This window comes from Opisthocomus hoazin, chromosome Z (genome assembly GCF_030867145.1).
Source record: "Opisthocomus hoazin isolate bOpiHoa1 chromosome Z, bOpiHoa1.hap1, whole genome shotgun sequence".
NCBI lineage: Eukaryota > Metazoa > Chordata > Aves > Opisthocomiformes > Opisthocomidae > Opisthocomus > Opisthocomus hoazin.
Window position 1 is genome coordinate 11,049,021 of NC_134454.1, and position 27,943 is coordinate 11,076,963.

A 27,943-nucleotide genomic window follows, 5' to 3' on the forward strand; every position below is an offset into this window, starting at 1 on the left:
CCTCTTTCCATTTTGTTTTCTTTTAAGAGTATATGTGAGGTACAGTGGTGAGTTAACTCAATAGTCTCAGTGGAAACAAATTTACAAATATGCCATTAATGTGCAAATAAGCCAAAATTTCTCTTGGTGGTAGACATGACTTGTAAGAAATGAGTGTTTATCATTTTATACTGAAATCATTCCTCAAAAAGATAAATGGTAATCACACATTCTGCAGTGCTTTGTTGTGTTCCAGAACGGTAATGTTAGATACAGAACCACCGTGAATGCACTTCTGTTTCCTATTACTACCCTGACAGTAAGGCAGAACATGGACTGATCTGATCTGAACCTCTTTTTAGTCCAGTTTCTGTATGCAATTGGACTCTTTTTCACATTAAACTTTTTGACCTGCACATCCTATTCCAGCCAGATTTGACAGAGGTCAGAGAGTAAGTTCACAGGAAATTGGTGTAGTGTAGTGATAGGACAAGGGGGAATGGCTGTAAACTAAAAGAGGGCAGATTTAGATTAGATATTAGGAAGAAATTCTTCGCCATGAGGGTGGTGAAACACCAGAACAGGTTGCTCAGAGAAGTTGTGGATGCCCCCTCCCAGAAAGTGTTCAAGGCCAGGCTGGATGGAGCTCTGAGCAACCTGGTCTAGTGGAAGATGTCCCTGCTCATGGCAGGGGGGCTGGAACCAGATGATCTTTAAGGTCCCTTCCAACCCTTACCATTCTGTGATTCTATGACTGTAACTCCCAAAATACTACCACCCTGAAATATAGTTTAAGTAAACATTTAGCATTTCCTTAAAAACTGAAGCATCATTACCACACAGACCAAAACACAAAAATTATTGTGAAAACTCCTAAAATAATTTTTAAGTTGTTGTTTTCTGTTTTATATTTCTTTATTACAATAAAGACATAAATCAGTTCTGTGTATAATTTTACACGCAAGTAAAAATTGTTAAGAGAAAGCAGATGTGCTTTTGTAGTTCAATTTTGTAAGAATCCACCTAAACAAGCTAGGGAGGTGTCCATACAAAAAATAATGCTCATACACTGATTAGCAGCATCAAATCCAGCAGAGTGATTCAAAGGAATATGGCAGAAGAAATGTAACAAAGACTTCTAATAGCCATTTCAATGCAATCGACTGTTCCAAGTGGCAGGATGTAGGGTTCAACACTGTTTTCTATTATCTGACACGGAAGCATAATATTTCTTTATTTTTTTCTGTCTTTTTCCTTCATCAGTTGACTGCAATTACATTGTTGATAGACCCACAAGTAACTTGCTAAAGAAAAAACTGCAAACAATTTCCAAAAAGTCGGTTCTGGAAGAACTGGTGGAAGAAAAGAAGGCTAGAGAGTATATTGCTGTGGAAAACGATGCCGAATAAAACAAAAAACCAAATATCTATAAATAAAGCAATAAAAGCTGGCATACTTTAGATCACATACTTTATTATCTCCATCAGCTTTCTAACCATTTTTAAACGTAACAATCCTGCAGTCTAATGGAATACAATTCGTTTAAGAATAGGAAAGACTTCGTATTCCAGCTCTGAAGTGCTGAAAAATAGCTAGCTGGAGGTCTGGCTCAGTCTTCAAAGGATGTGCAGTTCTGTCTCTGATCCCTCTTTCTTCTTCCAATGAACAAGCTGAAGTACAATACAATATGGGAGCCTTGCAAATCATCTGTACTTTGGAGACAAATGCTGTTTGCAGTTCACACTGCAGGAAAATCTTCAAGAGATCCGAGTGTGTATGTGGCAGGTGACACCAAGCTGGGCGGGAGTGTCGGTCTGCTCGAGGGTAGGAAGGCTCTGCAGAGGGATCTGGACAGACCAGATCAATGGGCTGAGGTCAACTGGATGAGGTTCAACAAGGCCAAGTGCTGGGTCCTGCACTTGGGTCACAACAACTCCATGCAACGCTACAGGCTTGTGGAGGAGCGGCTGGAAAGCTGCCTGAGGAAAAGGACCTGGGGGTGCTGGCTGACAGCTGGCTGAATATGAGCCAGCAGTGTGCCCCGGTGGCCAAGAAGGCCAACGGCATCCTGGCTTGGATCAGGAATGGTGTGGCCAGCGGGAGTAGGGAGGGGATCATGCCTCTGTACTGGGCACTGGTGAGGCTGCACCTTGAACACTGTCTTCAGTGTTGGGCCCCTCACTACAAGAAAGACATTGAGTTGCTGGAGCGTGTCCAAAGGAGAGCAATAAAGCTGGTGCAGGGTCTAGAGAACAAGTCTTATGAGGTGCGGCTGAAGGAACTGGGGTTGTTCAGTCTGGAGAAGAGGAGGCTGAGGGGAGAGCTTATTGCTCTCTACAACTACCTGAAAGGAGGCTGTAGCGAGGCAGGTGTTGGTCTCTCCTCCCAAGTAACCAGCGATAGGACAAGAGGCAATGGCCTCGAGCTGCATCAGGGGAGGTTTAGATTGGATATTAGGAAAAATTGTGCTTAAAATCCTAACTGTTATCTGCTTCACTTCTTTCTCAGCTGTCTTTCTCTTAAGAATTTTTACATCATAGTGTTCACCAAGTAAAAGGTGACTATTTCTTGCAGCTCGTGATGAAGAGCATGGTGAGGCAGGCTGTCCCCCGGTAGTCTATGGAGGTCCATGGTGGAGCAGAGATCCACCTGTAGCCCATGCAGGGACCCCACGCTGGAGCAGGTGGGTGCCTGAAGGAAGCTGTGACCTCGCGGAGAGCCCCACACTGGAGCAGGCTCCTGCCAGGACCTGTGGACCCCTGGAGAGAGGAGCCCACGCTGGAGCAGGTTTGCTGGCAGGGCTTGTGACCCCGTGGGTGACCCACACTGGAGCAGCCTGTTCCTGAAGGACTGCACCCGTGGAAGGGACCCACGCTGGGGCAGTTCGTGAAGAGCTGCAGCCTGTGGGAAGGACTCACACTGGAGAAGTCTGTGGAGAACTGTCTCCCGTGAGAGGGACTTCACGCTGGAGCAGGGGCAGAGTGTGAGGAGTCCTCCCCCTGAGGAGGAAGGAGCAGCAGAAACGACGTGTGATGGGCTGACCGTAACCCCCATTCCCCATCGTCCTGCGCCGCTCAGGGGGAGGAGGGAGAGAAACGGGAGTGAAGCTGAGCCCAGGGAAGAAGACAGAGGTGGGGAGAAGGTGTTCTAAGATCTGGATTTATTTCTCACTATCCTACTCTGATTTGATTGGTGATGAATTAAACTCCCTTTTCTCCTCAAGTTCAGTCTGTTTTGTCCATGACAGTAATTGGTGAGTGATCTCTCGCCGTCCTCGTCTTGACCCCCGAGCCCTTCATCATATTTCCTCTCCCCTATCCAGCTGAGGAGGGGAGTGAAGGAGCGGTTTGGATGGGCACCTGGCATTTATCCAGGCCAAACCAAAACACTTGTCCAGTTTAGTAGAGATAGCATTAAAGAAGAAATAAAAGCTCATTTCTGCTGTGACTCACCCATAAATCCTTACCACGGAAGAAGGCTCAGAGGAGGTGGGCAGGCCTGATGTGCCCAAGAAGCTCGGGGAATAAAGCACGGTGTGACTGTCCACAGCTGTTGCAGAGAAGCTGACTTTAGCTCACCACAAAACGGACCTGAGGGCGGCCTTTGTCTCAGGTAACCAGCTATGTCCCATCTGCTTACATATACATTGGGTTATGCACTGTATCTTTTGCATCACTCTGCTAAAGCAGAAGTCCCATGTAACATCAACTGTCGTTAAATAAGGATATTAAACCTTACACCCTCCACAGTTAGAACTATCTAAAAAAACCTTGTCAGAGAGTATTGGACGCCGATCATAACATAGTTCCTACATCTGGAATCCCATCCCACCACCGCTTTGGGAGGGGGTTGTTTATCTGAGTTTGTTCTTCCTTTAGTTTTGTCCTGTTTGTGTCTCAGTTTTGTGGGGAAGCGCAAGTTCACACCAGCCAACACCTGAGTGATGGCAGAATTCAACCTGAATGGCTCTTTGGGGCTTTGACCACTTTTCCTCAGTGTCCTGGGTTTGGCCAGGACAGGGTTAATTTTCACCGGACTCCAGGAAGGGGCACAGCCGGGGGGTGGGGGCTGACCCCACCTGGCCAAACAGAGCCCGGTGTTCCATACCATGTGACGTCACGCTGGGTTCCGGGGTGGGGGGGGGCGCGGCGCCGGTCCTGTTTGGGAGAGCGGCTGTCTGGGCCATACAGTTCGTTGTTGTGTTTTCTCCTTATCTGTACCGTTGCTGTTCCTGTTTTCCCTCTGTTTGCTGTTCTGTTAAACTGCCCTTATCCCGACCCACCGGTTTCTGCCTCTTTCTTTTCATTCTCCTCCGCACCGTGGTGGGGGGAGGGGCGGCCGCGTGGCGCTTTTGTTGCCGGCGGCAGCCAAAACCAAAACACTCAGTCAGACCAAAGCAGTCCCATAAACACAGATTTTTTTGGCTGCAGAAACCTCTTTGGAAAGCAAAACATGATGAGGAAATAGTCACCACCACCCTTAAACCCCGCTCCAGAGTTTATAGCATTCTCTGGAAAGCTTCAGAAGAGACTGAACCAGAAAGTGTTTCTCTGACATTGCAGCTTCTGGAAGCTGTTGCACCTTTGGGAACCTTTGCTACGTTTCCCACCGGCAGTGCTTTCTCTTCCGGGGCTTCACAGGGCATCCCCCGTCACAGGCTTGTGACCAGCGTGCTTTGGGTTGTGCCCATTCCGGTCTTGAAAAGCTCCAGGCTCAGGGGATGCCATGACCTCTCTGGGCAGCCCACTCCAGATCCTCACAGTGGTTTTGCTTTTAATTCCTTACCTCCAGAGTGAACTTCTCTGAGCTGCAGGAGATGCCACTGCCTCTCACCCTCCCATCAGGCACTTCTGGGAAGACCCTGTGCCCATCCCTTTGGTCCCTTCCCCGTAGGCACTGGTGTGTGCTGTGAGGTACCCCCTCGCCTTCTCTACTCCATGCTGAACCAGCCCTGGCCCCACAGACCCTCCTCACAGTGTGAGTGCTCCAAGCCCACCATGTCCGTGTCCCCCCTGGAGCCCCTCAGATGTGTCTGACCTCTCTCCTGTCTGGGGCCCCAAACGCACATAGTTCCCTGATGATGCCTGGTGGGTGCTGAATGGGGGGCATCACCCTTGCACACTGTGGCTAGGGGAGAAATTCCCCACCGAGAAAGCCAAGCGCTGCCTTTGATCCCCTGTGGGAGGATCCAGGGGAGCCCAGAGGGCTGGCCAGCATCGCTGCAGTGTGGGGAGAGCCTGTGGTTCTTCAGCCTCCCAGGGCGGCATGGGATGTCATCAAACGAACCCTCTTGCTGTGTGTGCCTGGAGATGTGTACCACAGCCACAGAAACCTGATGGGGCCCTGGGAAGATGCAGCCAAGACCTCCGTGGCTGGCATGAGACACCGATGCCGAGCAGATGCTGAGAGATGGGCGATGGAGTGGCCAGTGGCATTGGGGTAACCTCGGGCACATGAGCTGAGGCCGCAGCGCTGCTGGGGTGAGCGCCGCAGGCAAACATGGCCCATCGTGACGTCCCCCAGGAGTGGACTGTGACGTCACTGAGCAATGGGTTCTGATGTCATCGTGGGATACACTGTGACCACACATTCCGCTGGACCACCTCCCGTAGCTGGAGGACGAGTCTCAGCCAGCCAGCTCGTGCCCTCACTCCAGCTGAGCAGGTGTGTGAGGTCTGGAGCATTGAGTGAGGCTTTCAGTTCGTGCTGGTGTTGTGCCCGGAGAGTTGCTGGCTGCAGGTCCCAGTGCCCGTCCCCAGAGCCACCACAGATTTTCCCCCACCCTGCCAGGTTCGGGCAGCCGGGGCACCCAGGAGACGTGCTGGCAGCAGCAGAGGTGAGCTGTATGGGGAACCTTCGCCCTGGGGAGGTGGGAGGGTTTCCTGCGTGGGGGACCTGGACGCTTCCTCCACTCCTGCCCGGGCCAGCCAGTTACCGCGGCCTCTCATCTCTTTCTAGCACGATCCTGCTGCCGTGGCGCCAGTGAGAGCGAGGGGCTCGACGTCGCCAGCTGTCCCCAGCCCACCGCAGCGCATGGAGAGTATGGCCATGGAGCTGGACAACCGCTGTCCAATCTGCCTGGACAGCTGGGAGGAGGCCAGCTATGTGATACCATGCTGCCACCGCTTCTGTTTTCCCTGCATCCAGCGGTGGGCTGAAAGCAAGCCCGAGTGCCCCCTCTGCAAGAGGAGACTGAACTCCATCGTGCACTCGGTGCGGGCGGATGATGACTTTGAAGAGGATGTCGTCAGACCACCTATGGCATCACCAGTCGCTGTCCACCAGGCTGCCTGCAGCCCTGCAGCATCCTCACCTCCGGCTGCTGGACGGGTGCCCAGGGCTCCAGTGGGCAGCCTCCACATCGACACCTGGGCAATCCTGCTCTGGGACTACCCAGCTCTCCTCGAGCCCCTGCTGCCCTGGCTGCACCAGGCGCTGGGGATGATGTTTGAGGATGACCATCTGCGGGCAGCCATCGTGGAGTACATCATCGTGTCCTGCCTGGTCCTCTCCGGACCGGATGAAGACTTCCTGGTCCAGCTGCTGGGGCGCTTCCTGCATGACCGCACGGCAGCATTTGTGAATGACCTCATCGATGCTGTTGTGCGACTGTGCAGTGTGGAGGCCCGACATCTGCTGGGCCTGGAGGACGCCCGTGCTGACAGAGGGCAGGAAGGCAGCCCTCCGCCTGCCCTCAGCCCCACTGCCTCCCGGGGAGGGTCTCCGGCACCCAGCCCAGCCCCCTCCGGCAGCCCTGCCAGGTACAGCACGGATGAGCCCCCCTGCACCTCCACAGCCGCCCTGGCTGGGGATCCCAGCAGCACCCGCTCTGCCTCAGTTCCCATCCCAGGGGGGCAAGAACAGCCCCAGCAGGAGCCCGAGGAGGCTGCGCCAGGGCCCTCCACCTCCAGTCAGGGTGGGGAACCTCGGAGACTCCGAAAGAGGAGGGCCGGCAGCCCTGAGGCCTCTTCACCGCCCAGCAAGATGCCACCCCACCAGCAACACCAGCACAACATCCCAGGAGCTGCTGAAACCTGGGCTGGGCCATCAGCTGGGACATGCGCCGTCCCCCGAAAGAGATCAGAAGGTTCTCCTCAGCAGTCGAGACCAAACGATCAGACAAAATAAACTCATGAAATCTACAGAAAAAGTCTGTGTTCCTAAATATGCAGGTGGCCTTGCTGTCCTCGCTGGTGCTGCCTTCTCCAGCTGTTCCTGGTGCTGTACCCACCGTTTCCTCTCTTTGCTCTTAGAAGAGCACCATGGGGCTTCTCCCTCTGGTCTGCCACAACCTCTTTGCCCTGCTTTGACTATCACGGCACCTGGCCCTGTGCTCTCTGGGCGTGTCTCTGCCCAGAGAGACAGAGTGCATCTTTTCTTGTTGGTTGTTTCTACTTCTTGCTTTGAGATGGACTGCATCAGAGTTAGTACCGATGCCATGAAAAGCCGGAGTTGAAGACTCAGTAGTCAGAGGGCCATTAATTAGGTATTCTTTATTGTAGCGCCGGGCACACAGGGGATCTCTCCTTCAAACGTGCATGCCAAACACCCTGTCATTTCAGGTTAAATATAATCACAATATACATATTCATTATATTTCTGAGAAATGCTTAGCATATTCATGACTTTTCCAAGAACGAATTAGCATGCGTTAATATCTTTCACGTATGTCTGTTAGCGTACTTGGGTGGTCTTTGGGGGTCTCAAGATGAAGGCTTATACTCCTCATCACAGTGTCCGCTGGTTGACCTTTATTTCTGCGCAGACTCAGTTCTAAGATCAGTATACCGTGTCCTTCCAGGCTGTTTGGCTCTGGTCTTGTTACCCTCTTGGTGCCTCTTTATCTCTGTAGCTTGGTGCATCTGCCTTCCCAAGGCTGAGCTGTCTGGGGTGGAATTATTTAGGAGCCTCTCTATCTTAGAGCTTTCCTGTCTTCTCAGAACAGCAAGTCAAGTTTGTCTAAGTAGTGTTATTGAGGAGCCTCTTTATCTTAAAGCTTTCCTGTCTTCTCAAAACAGCAAGGATCTAGTTTAGTTTAATTACAATCACTCTGCTAAGTGGAAATTTTACATTTACGGGTATGAACCCCTTCTTACAGCCGTGTGAAAGTGGCAAGCTAGGTGAGGCCAAAGCTGGTGGAGCCAGAGATGACAGGAACAGGTGGGACGGGTGGAAGGCCAGGCTCGCGCCAGCACACCGCCCGGCACCCCACAGAGTCGCCTCCCCGGGGCGATCCGGCAGACATTTGAACTCCTACGGCCCGGCGGGCCTGGTGCCTGCGTCCGGCCAGCAGGCCCGGCCCGGCCCGGGGGCCGTGAGCCAGCCTCGGGCCGCCCTCACCTCGGGGCCCGGCGCAGCCTGTCGGACCCCAGCCCTCCCGGACGCCCACACGCCAGCCATGGTTCTCCAGAGAGAAGGGCGCGGGGAGCGCGGGAAGGAAGGGGACGAGGCGCGAGGTGGGGGCGCCGCGCCACCGCCGCTGCCGTCGGGTCTCGCCTCCCCGCCAGCGGGACCAGGCCCCAGCGCGCGGCCGCCCCCGCCCCCAGCTGGCGCCCCGCCCCCCGCCCCGCCCTCAGCCCCGGCGCGCGGGTGGGCCAGGCCGGGCGGAGGGAAGCGGAGCGCGGCGCGCCGGGCGCCCTGGCTTCTCCTGCCGCGCCGGGCCCCGCCGTCCCGGACCGCAGGTGGGACGCGGGGATGGCGCCGCGGCCTCGGGCCCTGCCCGCGCCTCGCAGAGCGGGTACCGGAGCGGCGGTGGCGGCGGGTGGGCCCAGGGCGGGGCCGCAGGGCTGGGGGAGCCGGGCCGACCCGGGCGCTCCGGCCGCCGCGGGGCCCGCCGGGGAGCCACAGCGGTGCCGCCGGTGCCCCCCGAGGCGGGGCGGGAGCCGTTGGGCGCGGCGCGGCCCTCCCGCAGGCGGTGGTGCCTCTGCGCCCTTTCGGCAGCGGGGCCGCTCCCGCCTTCGGAGCCGCGTGGCGGTAGGGCCCCGGGCCCGCGGGCGGGGACGCGTGAGGCGGCCCCCCACCCCGCCCCGCAGCGCGTATCGCCGCCCGCCTCCTCCGCGGGCCGAGCGACGGCCCCCGCGCTGCCCGCAGGCTCCCGCGCTGCCCGCAGGCCCCGCGCTGCCGGGCCCCGGCTGCTCCGGTTTGCCCGGCGGCAGACAGCGAGGAGCCTTGGCGGAGCCGTCCGGGCGGGCCTGGGCGGGCGCCGGCGGTGCCGGTCCCGGTACCCAGGTGCGGAAGGGAGCCTGGGAATGGTCGTGCAGGGCCTGAAGCCCGCAGAGGGGTTGCTCGAGTGCGCTTTCGGTGCCGGCTGGTGGTAACGGTGTGAACGGCGGGAAAGGCAAGAGTTCGCCTGTTAGCACCTGCGTCTGCTCGTAACCGTTGATAGCCCTCTGTATCACCACCGGCATTCCTTGTGGCGTGCTTAATGCTCCTAGGCGAGTGACAAACGTGAACGTGACCTGGCAATGCAGTCACAGAGCGCACTGGTGCCCAGCTTTCTGTGGGTAACGTTGTATTTCTCTGTAATGAATGTTACTTAGTGAAGGGTAAATGGAGGCTCAAAGCTCTGTTTGGTGGTACTCGCTGACTGTACACTCTTAACGTGCATTAAAGTGTTACTTTATAGAGTATGAAGCTTGCTAAGCTGCTCTGGTTTATTGGTAGGCAGGCTTTGCCATTTCTGTGGCTGCATGTTGAGATATTGGGTGAGTGTCTCTAGACAGCTGAGGTGCTGTTCTGGGTGGTCTGCAGATATGTAGAAAAATAGTCTCAGGTCTTAATTTCTTCGTATATGAGTTATTTATGTGCTATTTTACGTAAGGGTTTTAGCTGGCCTAAGTGTGAGAGTGTATGTGCGTATTATAAAGAAAACAGCCAATGATGTGCCTTAGTAGATGCTTTCTGTGGACACATCTTTGCTTGTTAGTGTGCTTCCTGGAGCCATGCAGTGGGTCACTGTACATATCGATACAGATGCTTGCATAGCTGCATGTGGAGATGAATCCATGGCAGAGGCCTGCAGTTACACAGATCTCAGTGGAAGTGATGGAGAGCATCTGTGATAGGGGGGAAGGACTTGCTGCTTGTGTCAGTAGTTGGCTGACTTCTGACACAGCTCGTCCTGAATACAGTAAGAGTCCTTGGAGTGTTTCTAGAAGGGGTGTAGTGAGGACTACGGAACTGATGCTTTGTTTTGCCGTGACGAGTAGAACTGTGCAGCAGCGAATCCTCCTTCCTACTTTTTCCCAGTCGTCTCCCTTACTGAAGGCTTCTTCTGCCACCACCCTCGTGCTGTTGGTGTGTTTTCAGCCACGTTCTGTCTTACATGGTGTACTTGCTTTATTTTATTTTTTGTTCCCTTGAGGAAGAGCACTTATGAGAATGAAGATGGAGGAGAGTGGTTCTCACAGTGACCTTGAAAAGGAGGGAAGTGAGGCAATGGTAGTGCGATCACTGAAATTAAGTTCTTGCGTAACAGTACCAACACTGTAGCGGGTTTGCTTTATAATCTCTTCTTTGACCAGCCTCATGCTGCTGGGTTGGCCACCAGGCTTGCATAATCATATGCAAATGCAGTAAGTTATGGTGAAGTCAGATGAACAGAGTATTCCAGGTCAAAGTTTTGTGTTCACACTAGTTTTAAGTCTAATGCAAATTTACTGTATCTGCATGTGCTGTTAGGCTTTTATTAATTCTTATTGCATACTTGCATTATACTTGAACACTTGATTTTAAATAGCATTTGAGTATCGGAAGGAGCATTTGAGAAGGAGGCAGAGAACAAAACTTTAAAGCCATTATATGTGTAACTCTCGTAAACATGAGGAAGTGACCATTAGCAATGTGACTGGTATAAGTGTATGAGACACCTTGCCAGCAAACACCTAAATATCTGCTGCAGATTGCATCAAGTTAAGACAAAGAACTAGTCGTTTAAAGTGCTTCAGTTAAAAAACAAAACCAAAAAACTAAAATTAATCTTTCATTGAAAAACTGTTCCTGCTCAAAGGCTGAATGTAAATTGGTTTTGTTTAGGTTGATAGTTTCTAAATAATATCTGCAGAGCTGTATTTTCAGATGTGGCAAGACAGGATGCTACCAAACAGTCATTTCTTGTTTCACACAGAAGTCATGGAAACCCGTATTCCCATTAGCATTTTGTTTTTTAAAGACAAAAATCAGTATTTATTCAGTGAAATCCGATCCGTAATACTTTAAAAACTCTGCTTCCCCCCCCCCATTACTTTAAAGACAGCAATTTAATTTTTGTTGGCAAGTCAGGTTGTGGCATGGGTTTTTTTGTTGTTTTTTTTTGCAAGTGGACTAACCTGAAACTGAAGAAAAGAGAAGTTTGAAAATGAAACTTAAATTTTGGTTGGTGAGATGACAATCAAAAATACAGAGAAATGAAATGCAATTATAAAGAAAACTTTTTTTTTTTACTTACTAACCAACTAAAGAATAAAAATGATTTGTTTTACAATATCCATCAGCTTTTTTACATGTATCTCACTGTTTCGTCTTTTAATGAGTAACGATAGTAAACAGCTATCTTTAAGCTGGCCAGGAGCATCAGCTTTATGATGGAGTGAGGGAGAAGCATTCAGTTGTGATTCCATCCAGCAAGGAAGTCACGTTGTTTATTTAAAGGACTCTAAATATTTCAGAGAAGTTACCCTGTTACGCACTTCCATCTAATACTGCTTGGCAAAGAGATGTTAGAAGTTAAATGGCCTTCTTTCCCACCATTTTCTTTTGCTTTCCCTGCTTGCTAAGTCTGCTCATACAAAATTCATTAGCCTGGACCTACTCTTGAAATTCCATCTGTCTCTCTTCTGTGTAAATTGTATGCTCTGTTGTGCTGATCTGGTCTGCTGGCTGTCTCGTTTGCAGGACGAGCTAGTTGCTGGAGTTGGCAGTTGTAGTTCCTCAGTATCTAATTTGTCATCCTCTTAATTTTTAACAGGTAGTTTCCTGGATCATAATTACTTTCTGTTTAAAGCTGCAGTAATAACAAGATTAACGAAGTGGTTAAATAGTTCTTGCTTCTTGCAGTAGGAACATAGTATTAGAAATTGATTTAATCTTTTGCAAAACATTTCATAATTCCTTTTTCTGTATAAACCACATGGTATTTGTTGTCCAGTATACTGGATTGCTGAAGGGCTTAATGCTTCACTTGTTCACAAGCCATTGTATTTGCAAAATGTGGAGGTTTTGATATTTTTACCCTTGAAGAACTATCCCAAGCATATTAATTTATTCTTTGAGGTAATACAATGATTTATAGTAGTTATCCTAGTATTTCTACTCATTGTTCCTTTTCTCTGTGTTTTAGACAGTTTTCTGTGTTTTAGACAGTTTTCTCAACATTTAGCTGGATTGAGTCAGATTAACTTATGTGCAGAGCCTGCCTTATAAAGAGAATCAATAAAATCTTTAAAATCTCAAAGAAGTGAATAGTGATCTGGAAGCACTTCTGGCGTGTATCAGTCAGGAGAATCCTCTTGGTAACAGTTACTTTCTGTACTTTTTAAATGTGTGAAGCAGCAGCAAAGAAAAACATATGCAATCTTGTTCCTCTTCTGCTTGTTTTGATTCTATAGTAAATCTTAAATTACAAATTGTCTTGAATTGGCATCACTCAGTTGTCATTCTCTTTGAGAAGCAAGAAGACAAGGCAGCTGTCATCTGAAGAAACAGTCTTTCTGAACCGAAGGACTGTTTTCCTCAGTATTTTAACTGATGCTGAGAATTGCTGATGAGCTTACACCACTACACGGCAGTGAAAGTAAGAGTGGTCCTCTAATGCCCTTATAACCACAGAAATGACCTAAAATGCAGTCTAAAAGTTTCAAATATGTATTTGTAGTTAGTGGTATATACACTCATAGATACTGTGAACCTCTCAAATGATTTTTCTTTTATAAAAGTTGTCTGAAAATGTTTCTCAATCTTTTTTTACCAGATAAGGAGACAAAGTGTGTTGAAGCCATATGGCAGCTTGAGTAGCTCGCATTGAAAGTCTTGGGGAAGAACAGCTGAACACATACATGCTAAGTTTTGGACCTCTGCCTGTGGAGCTGGCCAGCCATTCCTCTTGCCAGCTAGCAGTGCTGTTACCTTAAGCTTCTGCTATTTATGGCACCAGCTTCTGATGCTTCTGTTGCTTTTGAGTGTCTGTCGAATTTCTTAGGTTTAGAGCTGTTCTTTGCACTGAAGCAGAGAAATGGAAGTTCTGCACTTCCAGGCTGTAGTACTAGACTGGAGCTTGCAGACTTGAAGGCTTTTCTGCTCTCATTTTTCTCTGTGCTGTTTTGGGCCAGTGAGGGGTAATTGTTAGGCAGTGGGCTTCTGCCTCCCTGCATGCTGCTTGTAGTTGTCCTGCAAAGTTGATTGCTTTTTTTGTTACCAGGGCACACACCTGTGTTTCATACAGACATCACTGTAAAAGCTGTTCCAAGAAGAGCCTTTATATTACTTTCCAGTTCTCAAGACTTTTTTAACTTAAAAAGTGCATAAAGACATATCTTCCGCCATCCCTTTCCTTAGGGCTTGTATTGCTATGGCAAGTGATTGTCAGGTTTTTTTGGTGGTGTGTGGTGGTTTTTTTCTTTTTTGGTTTTTGCTGTTTATATGTGACTAGATAATATGATCCATCTGTAACGTCAGTGTATGACTATTTTATTGATACTTTTTCTAGCATTTCAGCTTTTTAACAGAATGGGTTGAGTCCTTCTGGAAGATTACTAGAAAGATTTCTGAACTGCAGGGTAAAAATCAGGAATTAAAAGAACAGTTAAGTATTGAGGTTTCTCGGCTAAAAGCACAGGGTAGCCTGAAGTTTTAATACAAAATTCTTCTGTGCTGTGCCTCCAGTAATCATGTTCCTGATGGCACTGAAACTATAATTTCTACTTAAGGCGTTGTCGTGAATATCTTTAACTCAGTAGGTGAAACCTCACCATATTATTTTCTCACTGCTAGATATGGTGCTGAAGTAAGAAACAACAGCTGCTTCTGCTATTCTGAAAGTTTTAATTGACTCCATAAACATATTTCAAAGTCAATTAAAAATAATGGGCAACATTCTTGAGTTTTATGTGAATGTTTTCCTCTGTGAAAAATTTTGGTGTTTGGTTTGTTTTAGTACTTTAATTCTTTATTTAGCTTTTGCTGTGTTGCCTGTATTGTTAAATTCAAAATACTTGAAAGATGACTGGATGAAGTGTATTTGTGTATCTGTAAAAGCGATACTACACAAAACTGGTAATGAAGAATCCTAAGTACACAGCGATTGTGAGAACTTAAAAAGGACATTTAAGACTAAAGGAACATTAGTAATAGCCTCTCCATAATAGAAGTTTGTCAATGGCAAATAAAATCCTCTTCAGCAAAACTATGGGGATTTTGTTTACTCCTAGTTTGTTAGAATGGCATGGGAGCAGCAGGTTGATTGGAGACTAAGCAGGGAAACAGAGGTGGGGACGTTACTTAAACTGCTCCTTCCCAGTCCCTGAACAGAAGCAATGTGGACTTAAGTTTTGCATCAGGCTAGATTATTTCCTTTTGCAAGTGAGATTTGCACTCAGCTTCCTCTCTTGTTTTAAGACAAATGCATAGAGATTGATCTTGAGAGGATTTTTTGGGGTGTCTAATTTCAGAAGTTTGAGTAAAGTGTTCCCTTGCTTATTGCATCTCTGCTACTCAGCCTGTGACCTCGCAAGCCTCAGAATCACAGCAAGCAGCAGCTTTAAAAGTTTGCAAGCTGGTAATGGCATGTTTTAAGTCAGTCTCATTTGTGAAACATAACTGAGCTTTTGAATGTGGTTTGCAGTCAAATGTAGTGAAATTCAGAATTGTGTTTCTGCTTGACACCTGCATACCAACTTTCCTTTCTTTGAGTATCGTTGCCTTTAAACATTACAAAGCTATGCTGAATTATTTGTGAACAATACTGACTAGAGAGTCACTAGCTACTGTTTAGAGCAAAGGTGAGGCTGACAATGAAGGAAGCATGTATTTGGAAACAAATGTTACCTTTCTATTTTGTGAAGTAGCTTTGTCACCAAAATGGTGTAGATGATGCTGAAAACAAAGAAATGAAGATAATTGAGTCTTCTTTGTGTTCTTGCATCCACTGGTGTATGCTTGCTGTGATACTGACCTTACCTTTCCATGTTAGAGATGGTAGTGTCTTCTGGCAGACAGTTCTGCCTGTAAAGGCATCAAACTGTGTATTTGGAATATTGTTGAGGAAAGAAAGGTCATGGAAAAATAGTCTGTTTCCAAAAGAAATAGAAAAACAAATAAATACCATAGAATTCAAAATTTTGGTTATTCTCAAGATGCTTATGAGAATCTTATGCTATATTCATTAAACGCTAGTGTGTGGTTTCCTTTGTTAGAAATGTATTAGAATAAAATAGTATGAGTTTGGTTGATTGTGAGTAAGAAGATTGGGGGGGGGGGAGGGAGCAAGTATTGCTGATGACCTATAAAGACAGGTGCTGAACAGCCAGGATGCCATTCTTAGAATCTAAAGCAAGCTGCCTTCACATCTGGAAGAGGGAAGCTTTGCAGTGCCCTCAGTAGGTGAGGTCTGGTCCATGGTCGTGTCTGAATGAGATAGTAGCTGTTAGGCATATTTTTTAAAAGCCTTGTTTACTGAGGTTACAGTCAATAGAAGAAATAGACAGCTGAATATGGGGGAAGATGTGGTTGTGCTGATGGATGTAGATGGCTTCGAGAGATGAGGGGCTGTAAGGAATCAAATGGACTAAAAGAATGAAAATACAGAGTGGGTAGATGCTTCTTTGTGTACAATGCAACTCAAGATTGTTTTTAACATTTAAGAATATCAGGAGTATATTTATGTTATCTTTTATTAAAAAACCATCAAAGATAATTTTAAAAGGCAGATGTCAACGATAGTGTTGTTACACAACATGCTGCAGAGCATAAGACAAGGCTGAATAGAGAAATACTGGTCATGGCTTCTGGGTGATACAAAGTGCCATCTCTGCGCTCCTCTCTCAGCTTCTTCTTTTGCATAGAGGCTCTATTTCTGATCAAGCTCTGTTTTATTTTTAGGAGGATAGCACTGTGTTTAAAATGGAAGTTGACATAAATGGAGAGTCCAGAACTACCCTATCCACCCTCCCGGTGCCTCTTGCAGAGGTGGGCGCTGTGAGCAGGATGGAAGCAGAGAAGCCCCGCTGTTCCAGTACGCCCTGCTCACCAATGCGACGGACGGTTGCGGGATATCAGATCCTTCACATGGATTCTAACTACCTGGTTGGCTTCACGACCGGAGAGGAGCTGCTAAAATTAGCCCAGAAGTGTACAGGAAGTGAAGAGAATAAAGGGGAATCTGGGCCAAACTTGCGCTCCAAACAGCTTGATTCAGGACTTACACGTTCGTCCCGTGTGTACAAAACCAGAAGTAGGTACTATCAGCCATATGAGATCCCAGCAGTAAATGGAAGGAGAAGGAGACGGATGCCCAGCTCAGGGGATAAATGCACTAAGGCTTTACCATGTGAACCTTACAAGGCACTTCATGGTCCCCTGCCTCTTTGCCTTTTAAGAGGTAAAAGGGCTCATTCAAAATCCCTGGACTACCTCAATTTAGATAAAATGAGCATTAAGGAACCTGCTGACACAGAAGTGCTACAATACCAGCTCCAACATCTTACTCTTAGAGGGGACCGTATGTTTGCAAGAAATAACACATGAGATGTTGAATTTAGAACCAATTTCTGATTATTTCTCTGCTGCTGCAAAAATCCACTGTTGTACTGTGTACATGACTGTCCACATTGTAGGTGGTTGTATCAGCTAAATGTTATCAGAAAGTAATTTATTTGAATAGAATCTTGGCAATGCAGCATGTTACAAATACTCAGAGGGAGAAATCTTTCCTGAGCAAGCAGCTTCTGATGCAACTTTGACTGCAACTGGTGGATATTTCTTTGGACACCTTTTAGCAAAAAAAAAAAAAAGTTTTGATTTTTGGGTTTTGGATTTTTTTTTTTTGTGTATAGTTAGATCTAGTATTTACAGTAATTTAACACTGAAAAATTGGTAATGTCTGCTTGGTTGTTGCTAATTTTGGCTTGATGTTAGAAACTGCTCTTGGATAAGTACACAAGTTTAGAAGGTTTTTTGGTTTTACTTTTCGTTCCTGTATTCTACAGTAAAATGTATGTATTATTTTTTTACATTATGGAGAGTAGAGTGACCTTGGCTAAATTGGATCACTTGATATTTACACAATCCAATTTAAACATTTTCAAACTGCACTTGCACTGATGATGAGAGATTCACTCATAAAACAAACCTTTGCTACTTGAATCCTATTAAATTATTTCTTAGGATCTGCATGGAAACAATTGCTCTGCCTCCTCTGTTCTATAAAACTTGTTCAGGATACATATTTGGGTTATTAAAACCAAACCATTTTGGGGGTGAGGATTTTTTGGTTTTTGTTAGTGGGATTTATTTTTTACGTTGTCTTGACACATAAACAAGGGTTGACTTCAGATTCCAGTAAATACACTGGAATTTCTGCATTGATATGTCAATACTTTTTTTTTTTATTTAGATTCGTGATTTCTGTATTGTGTATGGTAATGGAAGGTGTCAAACAACTAGAGCATCGCTTTGGAGATTCAGTTGATTTGAGCTGATTTGGAGCACTGATCAGTTGAGATCTGGAAGACCTTTTTTTTTTTTTAACTGGGAGTGCAAGTGAGGTATTTCTGTATCAGCATTGAAGAGATGATCCTGGATTATTCAACAGAGTAGATTGAATACACTGGCTTACTTTGTTACTTAAGAATTTTTTGTCCAAGTCAAATGCAGTTTTGACAGCTGTATTTCTAGATGTATTTAAAACATTTTAGTAACTTATGTTTAAAAATGAAAAATAGTTTTCAGACTTTAGGTGCAATCTTTAAGTGAAGCAGGGTGCGACTTGGTTTTGGCTGATGATCTCTGCAGAAGAATCGCAGAATCACAGAATGGTAGGGTTTGGAAGGGACCTCTGTGGGTCATCTAGTCCAACCCTCAAAGAAGTTAAAAATAAGATCACATTGTTCTGAAACAAGTATTTGTTTTGGGTAGAATTAAGTTTTGGTTTGTTTTTTTATCATTCAAAATTAGTAGAAAGCACTAGTTAGTGCATGCACTGCGGAAAACAAAGAGTTCTCATTCTGTCACTCCACAGTTGTAAATGAGGTCAGCCCAGTAGTATGCATTTTGCTGGTTTGGTTGTCTTTTTTTTAGGTTTATTAGAATCTTTGCAACAAACCGATGTGTATTTTTAAAAGTTAACTACATCTGTGTAAATTTAGCGTATTGAACAATGATCTTGAAAGTAAAATCTTCCTATATAGTCTTTAGTTTGAAAAACAGAATACGGTCAGATGCCAAAGAGATGGGGATTTTGTTTAAGGAATAACCACCACTGTGTATTGAAATACCCTATGAAACTGTATTTCTGGCTGAAAAATAAAAAAGGGTGGTATAAACACCTATTGTTGTGGAGTCTTTTGCTGTTTAGGAGAAAGAGGACATTTAAAAATACACCAGGGATCACTGAAAAACTTCAAAGCAGGGATCTTGGACTTCTGTGAAATAGATGCCTGTGTTTGTTACTTTGTTTCAGTCAATGGGCCATGCAATTATTGATGTTTTGTGCATGTTTCTAGTGTCATCCTGTGCCGTAATGTACAGCTACACTAATAGAGAGGTTGATTGCTATCTAGCTAAGTTCAAACTAAAAATGTGTCAGTACTTTATCTGTTCGGTGGTTTATATGTGGAAGTGCTTATATGTGGTAATATTGTTTGCTTAACTCATACACACTTGCAGCTTTCCTAGCATATCCTCATTCAAGAGTCCAATGTTTTGCAAGTTTAGTTTGTAAGGTTCTTTATCAGAACACTTACATCCACAAGGAGTTCCTGGTTTTACCTCTAAATTAAGTAAAATCTCAGCCAATGAAAAGTTTTTTATCTTGTCTTATTTTTGCTGCTTATAATGTCTGCATTAAACTAATCTATCAAAATCGAAGATGAGATGGTTCTTCAGACTGCTAATATGAAATTGAATATGAACGATACTGATCTTTCAAAGTGAGTTCAGACTGTTTTTATAATAAATTAAGAGGAAAAAAAAAAAAAGCAGCCTCAAAAAAGTAATGTTACCTTGTAGCCTTTAGGTATCTCCCAGAGGATTAAAAGAGGGAAGGTAGACATGATACAGCATAGTAATACAAATCTTCCATTTAACAGACCGTTAACACCAAAGCAGAACTGGAGTCGAAGTACATATGTATAAGCTGGGATATTGAGGCAGATCTTTAATTTGGGCACACTGCTGGCATTTTTAAAAAAAATATACTGAAAAAGAATTGGTATGAAATCCATGCTTTTTTTTGGTGTTTCCTCTCTTCATTTCAGGTATAAACTTGTAATTGCTCCCGTCCTGCTGTGCTATGGTTTGTATTCACAGCTGTACACGGTACCTGACTGACCTTGTGGTTTTCTTTACCTTCCTGTTGTCTCTTGGGTGATGATCTCTCTTGCTGAGCATATTTACTGTGATGGGGATTGTTAATTGCAGGCTAGGGCTACTAGGCAGTATTATTAAATAAGTAACAGACAAGCTTTTAGAATTTTCTAAAACTGCGCTCCTGGATGTGTTTGTTTCTGCTAGGAACAACAGAGGAATGGAGAAAAGTTATTTTTAAACTGCGGAAAATGCAGATGTTGCTTTTTGAACATATAGAAAGGTTCTCAGTAGTTCAGGGCTTGGAGCGCAAATAATTTCATTATTTTGTGGGCAAGTAAGAGGACAAGTGTAATTTTTAAGAAGAATTACAAGAGAAGAGCAGAAAGGCTATAAGCTGCATTGAAAACTTCCAAAATCTACAATATCTGCAGAAATGTCAGATTATTAGTTTCAGTAAAGCTAGGTGATGTCAGGCTGTATAATTTGCTTTTGAAGAAATGAAAAAGCTATCCAGAACACAAAACTATGGTCTTAAAAAAATCTAAGTGGGCTTCAAAGCATGTTTTCATTTGGTAAAACATGGGAGTCGGGGGTGGGGAGGAAGTCTCAAGGTCAATACTAAGCTAATGTCAAGGTTTATGGATCAAATGAATGTAGTAGTAGGAAGGGAAATACTATCTGTAATATAGACTAAGCAAAGAACTGTAATGGGTAGCAAAGCTGTTGTTTCTAACTCTTTCAATGGTACCAAGGAATCCAAAACAGAAATTACCCAACATAATCAAATCTTGATGTTCTGGATGTTTGGGAGGGTGGTCTGGCTGAAGTCAGTTACTAATGGCCAATGCTATCCTGGGCTGCATCAAGAGAAGTGTGGCCAGCAGGTCGAAGGAGGTGATTCTGTGCCTTTACTCTGCTCTTGTGAGACCCCACCTGGAGTCCTGCGTCCAGCTCTGGAGCCACCAACGTAAGAAGGACATGGATGTGTTGGAGCGGGTCCAGAGGAAGGTCACAGAGATGATCAGAGGGCTGGAGGACCTCTCCTACGAGGACAGGCTGAGGGAGTTGGGGCTGTTCAGTTTGGAGAAGAGAAGGCTCCGGGGTGACCTTATAGCAGCATTCCAGTACCTGGAGGGGGCCTACAGGAGGGATGGAGAGGCGCTTTTCACAAGGGTGTGTAGTGATAGGACAAGGAGGAATGGCTGTAAACTAAAAGAGAGCAGACTTAGATTAGCTGTTAGGAAGAAATTCTTCCCCATGAGGGTGGTGAGGCACTGGCACAGGTTGCCCAGAGAAGCTGTGGCTGCCCCCTCCCTGGCAGTGTTCAAGGCCAGGTTGGATGGAGCTCTGAGCAACGTGGTCTAGTGGAAGATGTCCCTGCTCATGGCAGGGGGGTTGGAACCAGATGATCTTTAAGGTCCCTTCCAACCCAGACCATTCTATGATTCTATGTTAAACTTTGTCTTAAAGAGGAATATGTGGTAAAAAGAAACAATGGAAAAAATGATCTTCAGTGAGAAGATAAGCAGAAAAAACTAGAAACAATTCTTTAAGAGGAAGACTAATCTTATAGTGGAGCTGCGTTACAGAAATTAAGTTGTTAAACTGTTGCAGGAAAAATGCAGATTTAAAATTGAAAAATGTAGTTTTATTACAATACTAGTAAGTTTAAAGACAATGTAAAGATTTGCATCCAACAGTAAAAGTACATATTTATTTTCATGTTGTCTTAGCATTTGGCAAATACAGTTTTACTGATGATTCTTTCTGGGGACCGACTGTTTGCGTGAGTAGTTTGTAGATTTGATCTTTTAAGTGGGACATCAGTTTCCGTGATGGGTGATTACACTGAACACTGTAAGAGTGACAAACACGTGTCTGGTAGATGGATCCTCCAAAGAACACAATAATGCTTGAATTATTGATTATTTGGTTTTTGTCTGTATTACAGCACATTTTTTAGCCAGAGGTTAATTCAAACTTTCCAAGTCCTTGAGAAGCTTCAGGCAGCTTATGGGGGTTTGCCCCAGTGATTTTGTCAGGAAATATTTTTTTCGTCTTTGCTCTTTATTCCGTCATGAAAGCACTTGGGGAAGATTGAGCTGTATCTTCAGGTCTAGAGAATACAGAAAACTTCCTTTTCTGGAAGGAGCAAGGGGGATCGCTAGTCATCTGCAGTACTTGCTTCTGATCTAGTAAAGCTAGGTATCGTTGTTAGTTATATGATACTAAGGCACAGACATCTTTCTGTGAGCTACATCTGTAGGTGTTTTCTTCTGACTCTCAACTGTGGGTGCAGCTTGGGAGAGTGTAGGCTGTTATAAGATGCTGCTAACTGATCTACAAAGCATCACAGAGTCATTTAAAAACAGAAAGTCTCTCTGGTGTCTCGGGAACCATTATCAAGCAAGTCTTTGGTCTTTTTTCCTTACATCAGAATGATGACTTCCATCAATCAATAACCACTTTACTTTCCTCCTCTGTAATGCAAAAATCATTCCTGATGATGGGACTCATCAACCGTGTCCTGGGCTGCATCAGGAGAAGCGTGGCCAGCAGGTCGAGAGAGGTGATTCTGCCCCTCTACTCTGCTCTGGTGAGACCTCACCTGGAGTCCTGAGTTCAGCTCTGGAGCCCTCAGCACAAGAAGGACATGGAACTGTTGGAGCGGGTCCAAAGGAGGGCTACAAAAATGATCCGAGGGCTGGAGCACCTCTCCTATGAGGACAGGCTGAGAGAGTTGGGCTTGTTCAGCCTGGAGAAAAGGAGGCTGCGGGGAGACCTGATTGCAGCCTTTCAGTACTTAAAGGGAGCCTATAGGAAAGATGGGGACAATCTTTTTAGTAGAGACAGCAGTGACAGGATGAGGGGTAATGGTTTTAAACTAAAACAGGGTAGGTTTAGGCTGGATATAAGGAAGAAATTCTTTACAATGAGGGTGGTAAAACACTGGAACGGGTTGCCCAGAGAGGTAGTGGAGGCCCCATGCCTGGAAACATTCAAGACCAGGTTGGACAGGGCTCTGAGCAGCCTGATCTAGTTAGTGGTGTCCCTGCTCGCTGCGGGGGGGTTGGACTAGATGACCTCTAGGGGTCCCTTCCAACCCAAAACTTTCTATGATTCTATGACTCCCTCAGAAGATGCCTTTGACTGCTTCTGGATGGCAGTAGTTAAAATTCGGTGCTTCTGCTCCAGTGGTGTAAGTGCTAAACCTAGTCTTGTGCTTTTTTGTGGGGTGTCTCAAGGGAGGGAACGCAACTCTGGTGTTTCAATACCCAGTCAGTCTTACCTCCTCCTTAACTTACCCTTAGCTTTGGTAGTTTGGTGGTAGAGAATAGCATCAAGGCAAACCTACAGGGGAACTATCTAGGCCACGTTAGAAGAGCTGAGGAAAGAAGACTGTCAGTCCATGGGGGAAAAATCCAGAATCAGCTGACTTGCACTGAAAACAAAAGGGAAGGTAAGGATATTAACTGACCCTATTCCATCCATTTTGTCTAAATCTGCATATGCCTGATCTTACCTATCAAAGCGTTGGTCTGGATTGAAAAGAGGGGGAGGACAAAGGAGGACTTTGCACAGTGTTTTTGTTTCAGTGAAGAGTGGGAGGCCAGAAAGAATTCAGCAGAACGTATCAGGGGAAAGGCTGGAGAAGTGAATGGAAGACCTGGGAGGAGCAGTGTAGATAGAGAAGGAAGAGTGAAATAGTGTCTCATTTCAGTGTCAAAACAAGCAAAGACATGGAGGCAGATGGAGACCTGGTCTCAGATCTCTCTAGAAAGCAATTGACTGTATTTCTGGATGAAGGAGGGTGATGGGACGTTTTAGCAAAATGCTGTGATCAAAGCTGGGCTGCAGTGAAGGCAGAAAGGAGGAGCTTGAGGCTGTGTGTGCCTGCACTTTCATACTCCTAAGCTTAGACAAAATTTAGAGGAGAGTTCTGAGGCAATAAAATAATAATCTTTATACCATTCAAATATGGTCTGAATTAAAATCCTGTGGTGTTTCTGTGGTATTCTGCAGCTGTACACAGTGACAATAGGTAGAAGGTGTGATTTCATAGTTCTTTGACAAAGTGAAGAGTAAGAAACGCTTCGCCGAGCAAGAAGAAAACTTATGTCTGCTATGTTCCTTTGTTACTATTTTAGGTTTAAAAAAAAAAAAAAAAGAAAAACCTTCAAGCTGCTTTATGTATTCTGGTATAAATACCAACTATGATGTGTGGTAGGATCACTGCCCTGTTTCATTTTGCTAGACTCTTTTCTGCTGAAGCTCCTGATGACCTGTTCTTTCCGTGAAGGTGAAAGATACACAAGTGCTAAAGTATGCAAGAACTTTGAGAACAGCATGAACATCTTGAACCCTATGAAAATGGAGCAAGAATGATTCACTGTAGTGCTTTACATTAACCTATTTTTCAGAAACTCAAAAAAATGTTGAAGTGTTAGGTACAGAGATGCTTTTAGAAGTCTATTTCAGGACAGAAATACTGCAGCGTAGAGCTTCACGGTGTGAACTATAGTCTGCAAATGGGTAAAAGTACAGAGAGAGAGAGAGAGAGAGGGAGAGAGAGATAATGTCATAGTGCCCTGGAGTAGCAGGTGGCAGAGCACCAACATTTTAAGCTAGATGAGACAGAGTGGGGAGAAGAAAGCAGTGAATGTAAGATTCATTTTTTTTCTGCCTTAGCTCAATGATTTAAGGTTTTTTATTTTAATTGAGGCAAACATCTTCCAATTTTTATGAAGGAAAATTGAAAGATATCCAGAATAGCTACAGCTCCAAGCAATTGACTGTATGCAAGATTTCTACCTATCTGTCTATATTAATGTTTTCTATAGAATTTAATTATCTTTAATATTTATCAGTGTTTCAATGTTCAGCCAATATTATTTCAGAATTAGTTTTGGTAAAGAGATGATCAGAAAAGAAACAGTATTGGAGTAAGAAATGCTGACAGGGTATCAGTTAAAATGATAGATAAACTTTCATGTAAATAGTGGCAGTCCTATTGATTGAATAATTTTGAAGTAGAACTGCAAACACAGCAAAAAAGTCATTCCTCACTCCAGGCAGCAGAGGTGAGACAAGATAATCTGTAAAGGCTATTCCAGTCTCTAAATTCTGTGAGAAGCAATTATGTTTAGAGGTGATCAGGTTTTGCATTAAAATTAATCTTAACATTTCAGAAGGGTTTTTAGAAGGCTGGATTATCCAGTTCTCATAGAATCATAGAATCATTTAGGTTGGAAAAGATGTTTAAGATCATCGAGTCCAACTGTAAGCCTAACACTGCGGAGTGCACCTCTAAACCATGTCCTGAAGGGCCACATCTGCAGGTCTTTTAAACACCTCCAGGGATGGTGACTCAACCGCTTCCCTGGGCAGCCTGTTCCAATGCTTCACAACTCTTTTGGTAAAGAAGGTTTTCCTCATATCCAGTCAAAACCTCCCCTGGCACAACTTGAGGCTATTTCCTCTTGTCTTATCACTTCTTATGTGCGAGAAGAGACCAACACCCACCTCGCTGCAACCTCCTTTCAGGTAGTTGTAGAGAGCAATAAGGTCTCCCCTCAGCCTCCTCTTCTCCAGACTGAACAACCCCAGTTCCTTCAGCCGCACCTCATAAGACTTGTTCTCTAGACCCTGCACTAGCTTTATTGCTCTCCTTTGGACACGCTCCAGCAACTCAATGTCTTTCTTGTAGTGAGGGGCCCAAAACTAAAGACAGTGTTCGAGGTGCGGCCTCACCAGTGCTGAGTACAGGGTCACGATCACCTCCCTGCTCCTGCTGGCCACACTATTCCTGATCCAAGCCAGATGCCATTGGCCGCCTTGGCCACCTGGGCAAACTGCTGGCTCTTGTTCAGCCAGCTGTCAACCAGCACCCCCAGGTCCTTTTCCTTCGGGCAGCTCTCCAGCCACTCCTCCCCAGGTCAGTAGCATTGTGTGGTGGTGTGACCCAAGTGCAGGACCCAGCACTTGGCCTCGTTGAACCTCATACAATTGGCCTCAGCCCATGGATCCAGCATGTCCTGATCCCTCTGTAGAGCCCTTCTACCCTCAAGCAGCACAACACTCCCGCCCAACTTGGTGTCATGAGGGTGCACTCAATCCCCTCATCCAGTTCATTGATAAAGATATTAACCAGAACTGCCCCTGATACTGAGCCCTGGGGAACACCACTTGTGACTGGCCGCCAGCTGGATTTAACTCAATTCACCACAACTCTTTAGGTCTGGCCAGCCAGCCAGTTTTTTTACCCAGCAAAAAGCATGCCCGTCCAAACCATGAGCAGAGAATTTGTCCAGGAGGATGTTATGGGAATTGGTGTCAAAGGCTTTACTGAAGTCTAGGTAGACAACATCCACAGCCTTTCCTTCATCCATTAAGTGGGTCACCTTCTCACAGAAGGAGATCAGGTTGGTCAAACAGGACATGCCTTTCTAAACCCTTGCTGACTGGGCCTGATAACCTGATTGTCCTGTATGTGCCATGTGATGGCACTCAAGATGATCTGTTCCATAACCTTCCCTAGAATCAAGATCAGACTGACAGGCTTGTAGTTCCCTCGGTCCTTCTGGCTTTTCTTGTAAATGGACATCACATTTGCTAACTCTCAGTCCACTGGGACCTCCCTGGTTAGCCAGGACTGCTGATAAATGATTGAAAGTGGCCTGGTGAGCACCTCCACAAGCTTCCTTGGGTGGCTCCCACCTGGCCCCGTACACCTGTGTGCGTCTAAGAGGTGTAGCAGGTTGCTCACTATTGCCCCTTGGATTATGGGGCTTCATTCTGCTCCCGGTCCCTGTCTTCCAGCGGAGTGGGCTGGGTACCCTCAGAACAATGGGTCTTACTATTAAAGACTGAGGCAAAGATGGCATTAAGTACCTCAACCTTTTCCTCAGCCTTTGTCACTCTGTTTCCCCCTGTATCCAATAAAGGATGGAGATTCTCCTTAGCGCTCCTATTATTGTTAATGTATTTATGGAAACATTTTTTTTGTCTTATTGTGGTAGTAGCCAGATTAAGTTCTAGTTTGGCTTTGGCCCTTCTAATTTTCTCCCTGTATAACCTCATGACATCTTTGTAGTCCTCCTGAGTTACCTTCCTTTTCTTCTAATGGTAATAAACTCTCTTATTTGTGAGTTCCAGCCAAAGCTCTCTGTTCAGCCAGGACAGTCTTATTCCCCACTGGCTCGTCTTCTTTCAGCACACAGGGACAGCCTGTGCCTTCAAGATTTCCTTCTTGAAGAATGAAATCATCAACTAGATCAGTTTCCACACGATTGCATCTCAAGGTAGTGTGATGGTACCTTGGGTGTTTCAGCAGCCGGAAGTGTGTACTAAAAATAGCCTTCTTTAAAACATCTTCAAAGGCTAAATGGCTGGCTATGAAAGGAAAGGAGCGTAAAAAGTGAGGAATTCTCATAATGAATTATGGGATTTGTAACAACTGCTCAGAGGTATGATGCCTTATCTTGGATGGCAGAATGAGTATTCAAAATTGTAATAGCATGAAAAAAACAAAGCCAAAGACCTGAATTTATTCTTTCATAAACTGAGTTTACAAATTTAACCAAATCCTGCTTTTTCAGTCTGGGCTTCTAGAGAAGACCCAAGTCTTGTAGGAATTAGTGTTGATGGTGAACAAACAGCTGTTCCCATTGAGACTGGTTATGCCCTTGAATGGTGGTTTTGGTACCTAAACTGCCACTAGCAAATCAAAGGAAAAGTTCACTGAGGTTCACTGAGGTCTTCTTGCTGTATTTTTTAAGATGACACACGTTGTACTTGATTATGTAGGTAAGTTAGAAACTGTCTGAGAAAACCTGAATATTCAGTTCAAACTACTATTAAAATGTCAGTCTTATTTTTACGATATTTGAATGTTTTTATCTGCCTTACAGTTTTAGAAGATCAGTGATGCCCTTCATACAATTCTTCTTCTGTCTCCTTAGATCTAGATTTAAAAAAAAAGTAAAGAGAAAAACCCTTCTTTATTCTTACATACTCTTAAAATTTAATATATGCTTTATATCACCAACTGCAGAGTAATCCAAGGTGTTAATCTGTATTGAAATTGCTGTTGCAGTCATTGGTAACTTTTCTGTCAGACCTTGAAAATAGAATTTTTTAAAAAATGCCTGTAAATTATGGCATATTCCCCACCTGTATGATTTAGCCTCTAAGTCAATGAGAAAAGGGCCATTGGTTTTAAATATAGAGGATCTGGACTTCAGAAAAACAGAGCTGTAACACTCTATTTTGGTGTAAAACCTTCAATCAGCTGCCTGCTTCCTCATCTCCTGTTTCATGGAGGTTTCACTGGTTAGTTCAGGAGAACTTCAACCAGAAGAGAAGACGTTTTTGGAATGAAGAGATTGTGTCAAGTGGGCAATTTTCAAGAGGAAAAATCTTGCTTGCTTTATATGTTTGAAAAATG

At 45.3% G+C, this 27,943-nt stretch overlaps 1 protein-coding gene across 1 annotated transcript; it reads left to right on the top strand.

Annotated features, from left to right (window-relative positions):
- The first annotated feature begins 8,568 nt into the window (after nt 1–8,568).
- MACIR (macrophage immunometabolism regulator) lies at nt 8,569–18,868 on the top strand. Its single transcript, XM_075411714.1, has 2 exons — nt 8,569–8,660; nt 16,072–18,868. The coding sequence occupies exon 2, from the start codon at nt 16,093–16,095 to the stop codon at nt 16,714–16,716; it is 624 nt and encodes a 207-aa protein (XP_075267829.1). The 5' UTR covers nt 8,569–8,660; nt 16,072–16,092; the 3' UTR covers nt 16,717–18,868.
- Nucleotides 18,869–27,943: the final 9,075 nt, after the last annotated feature.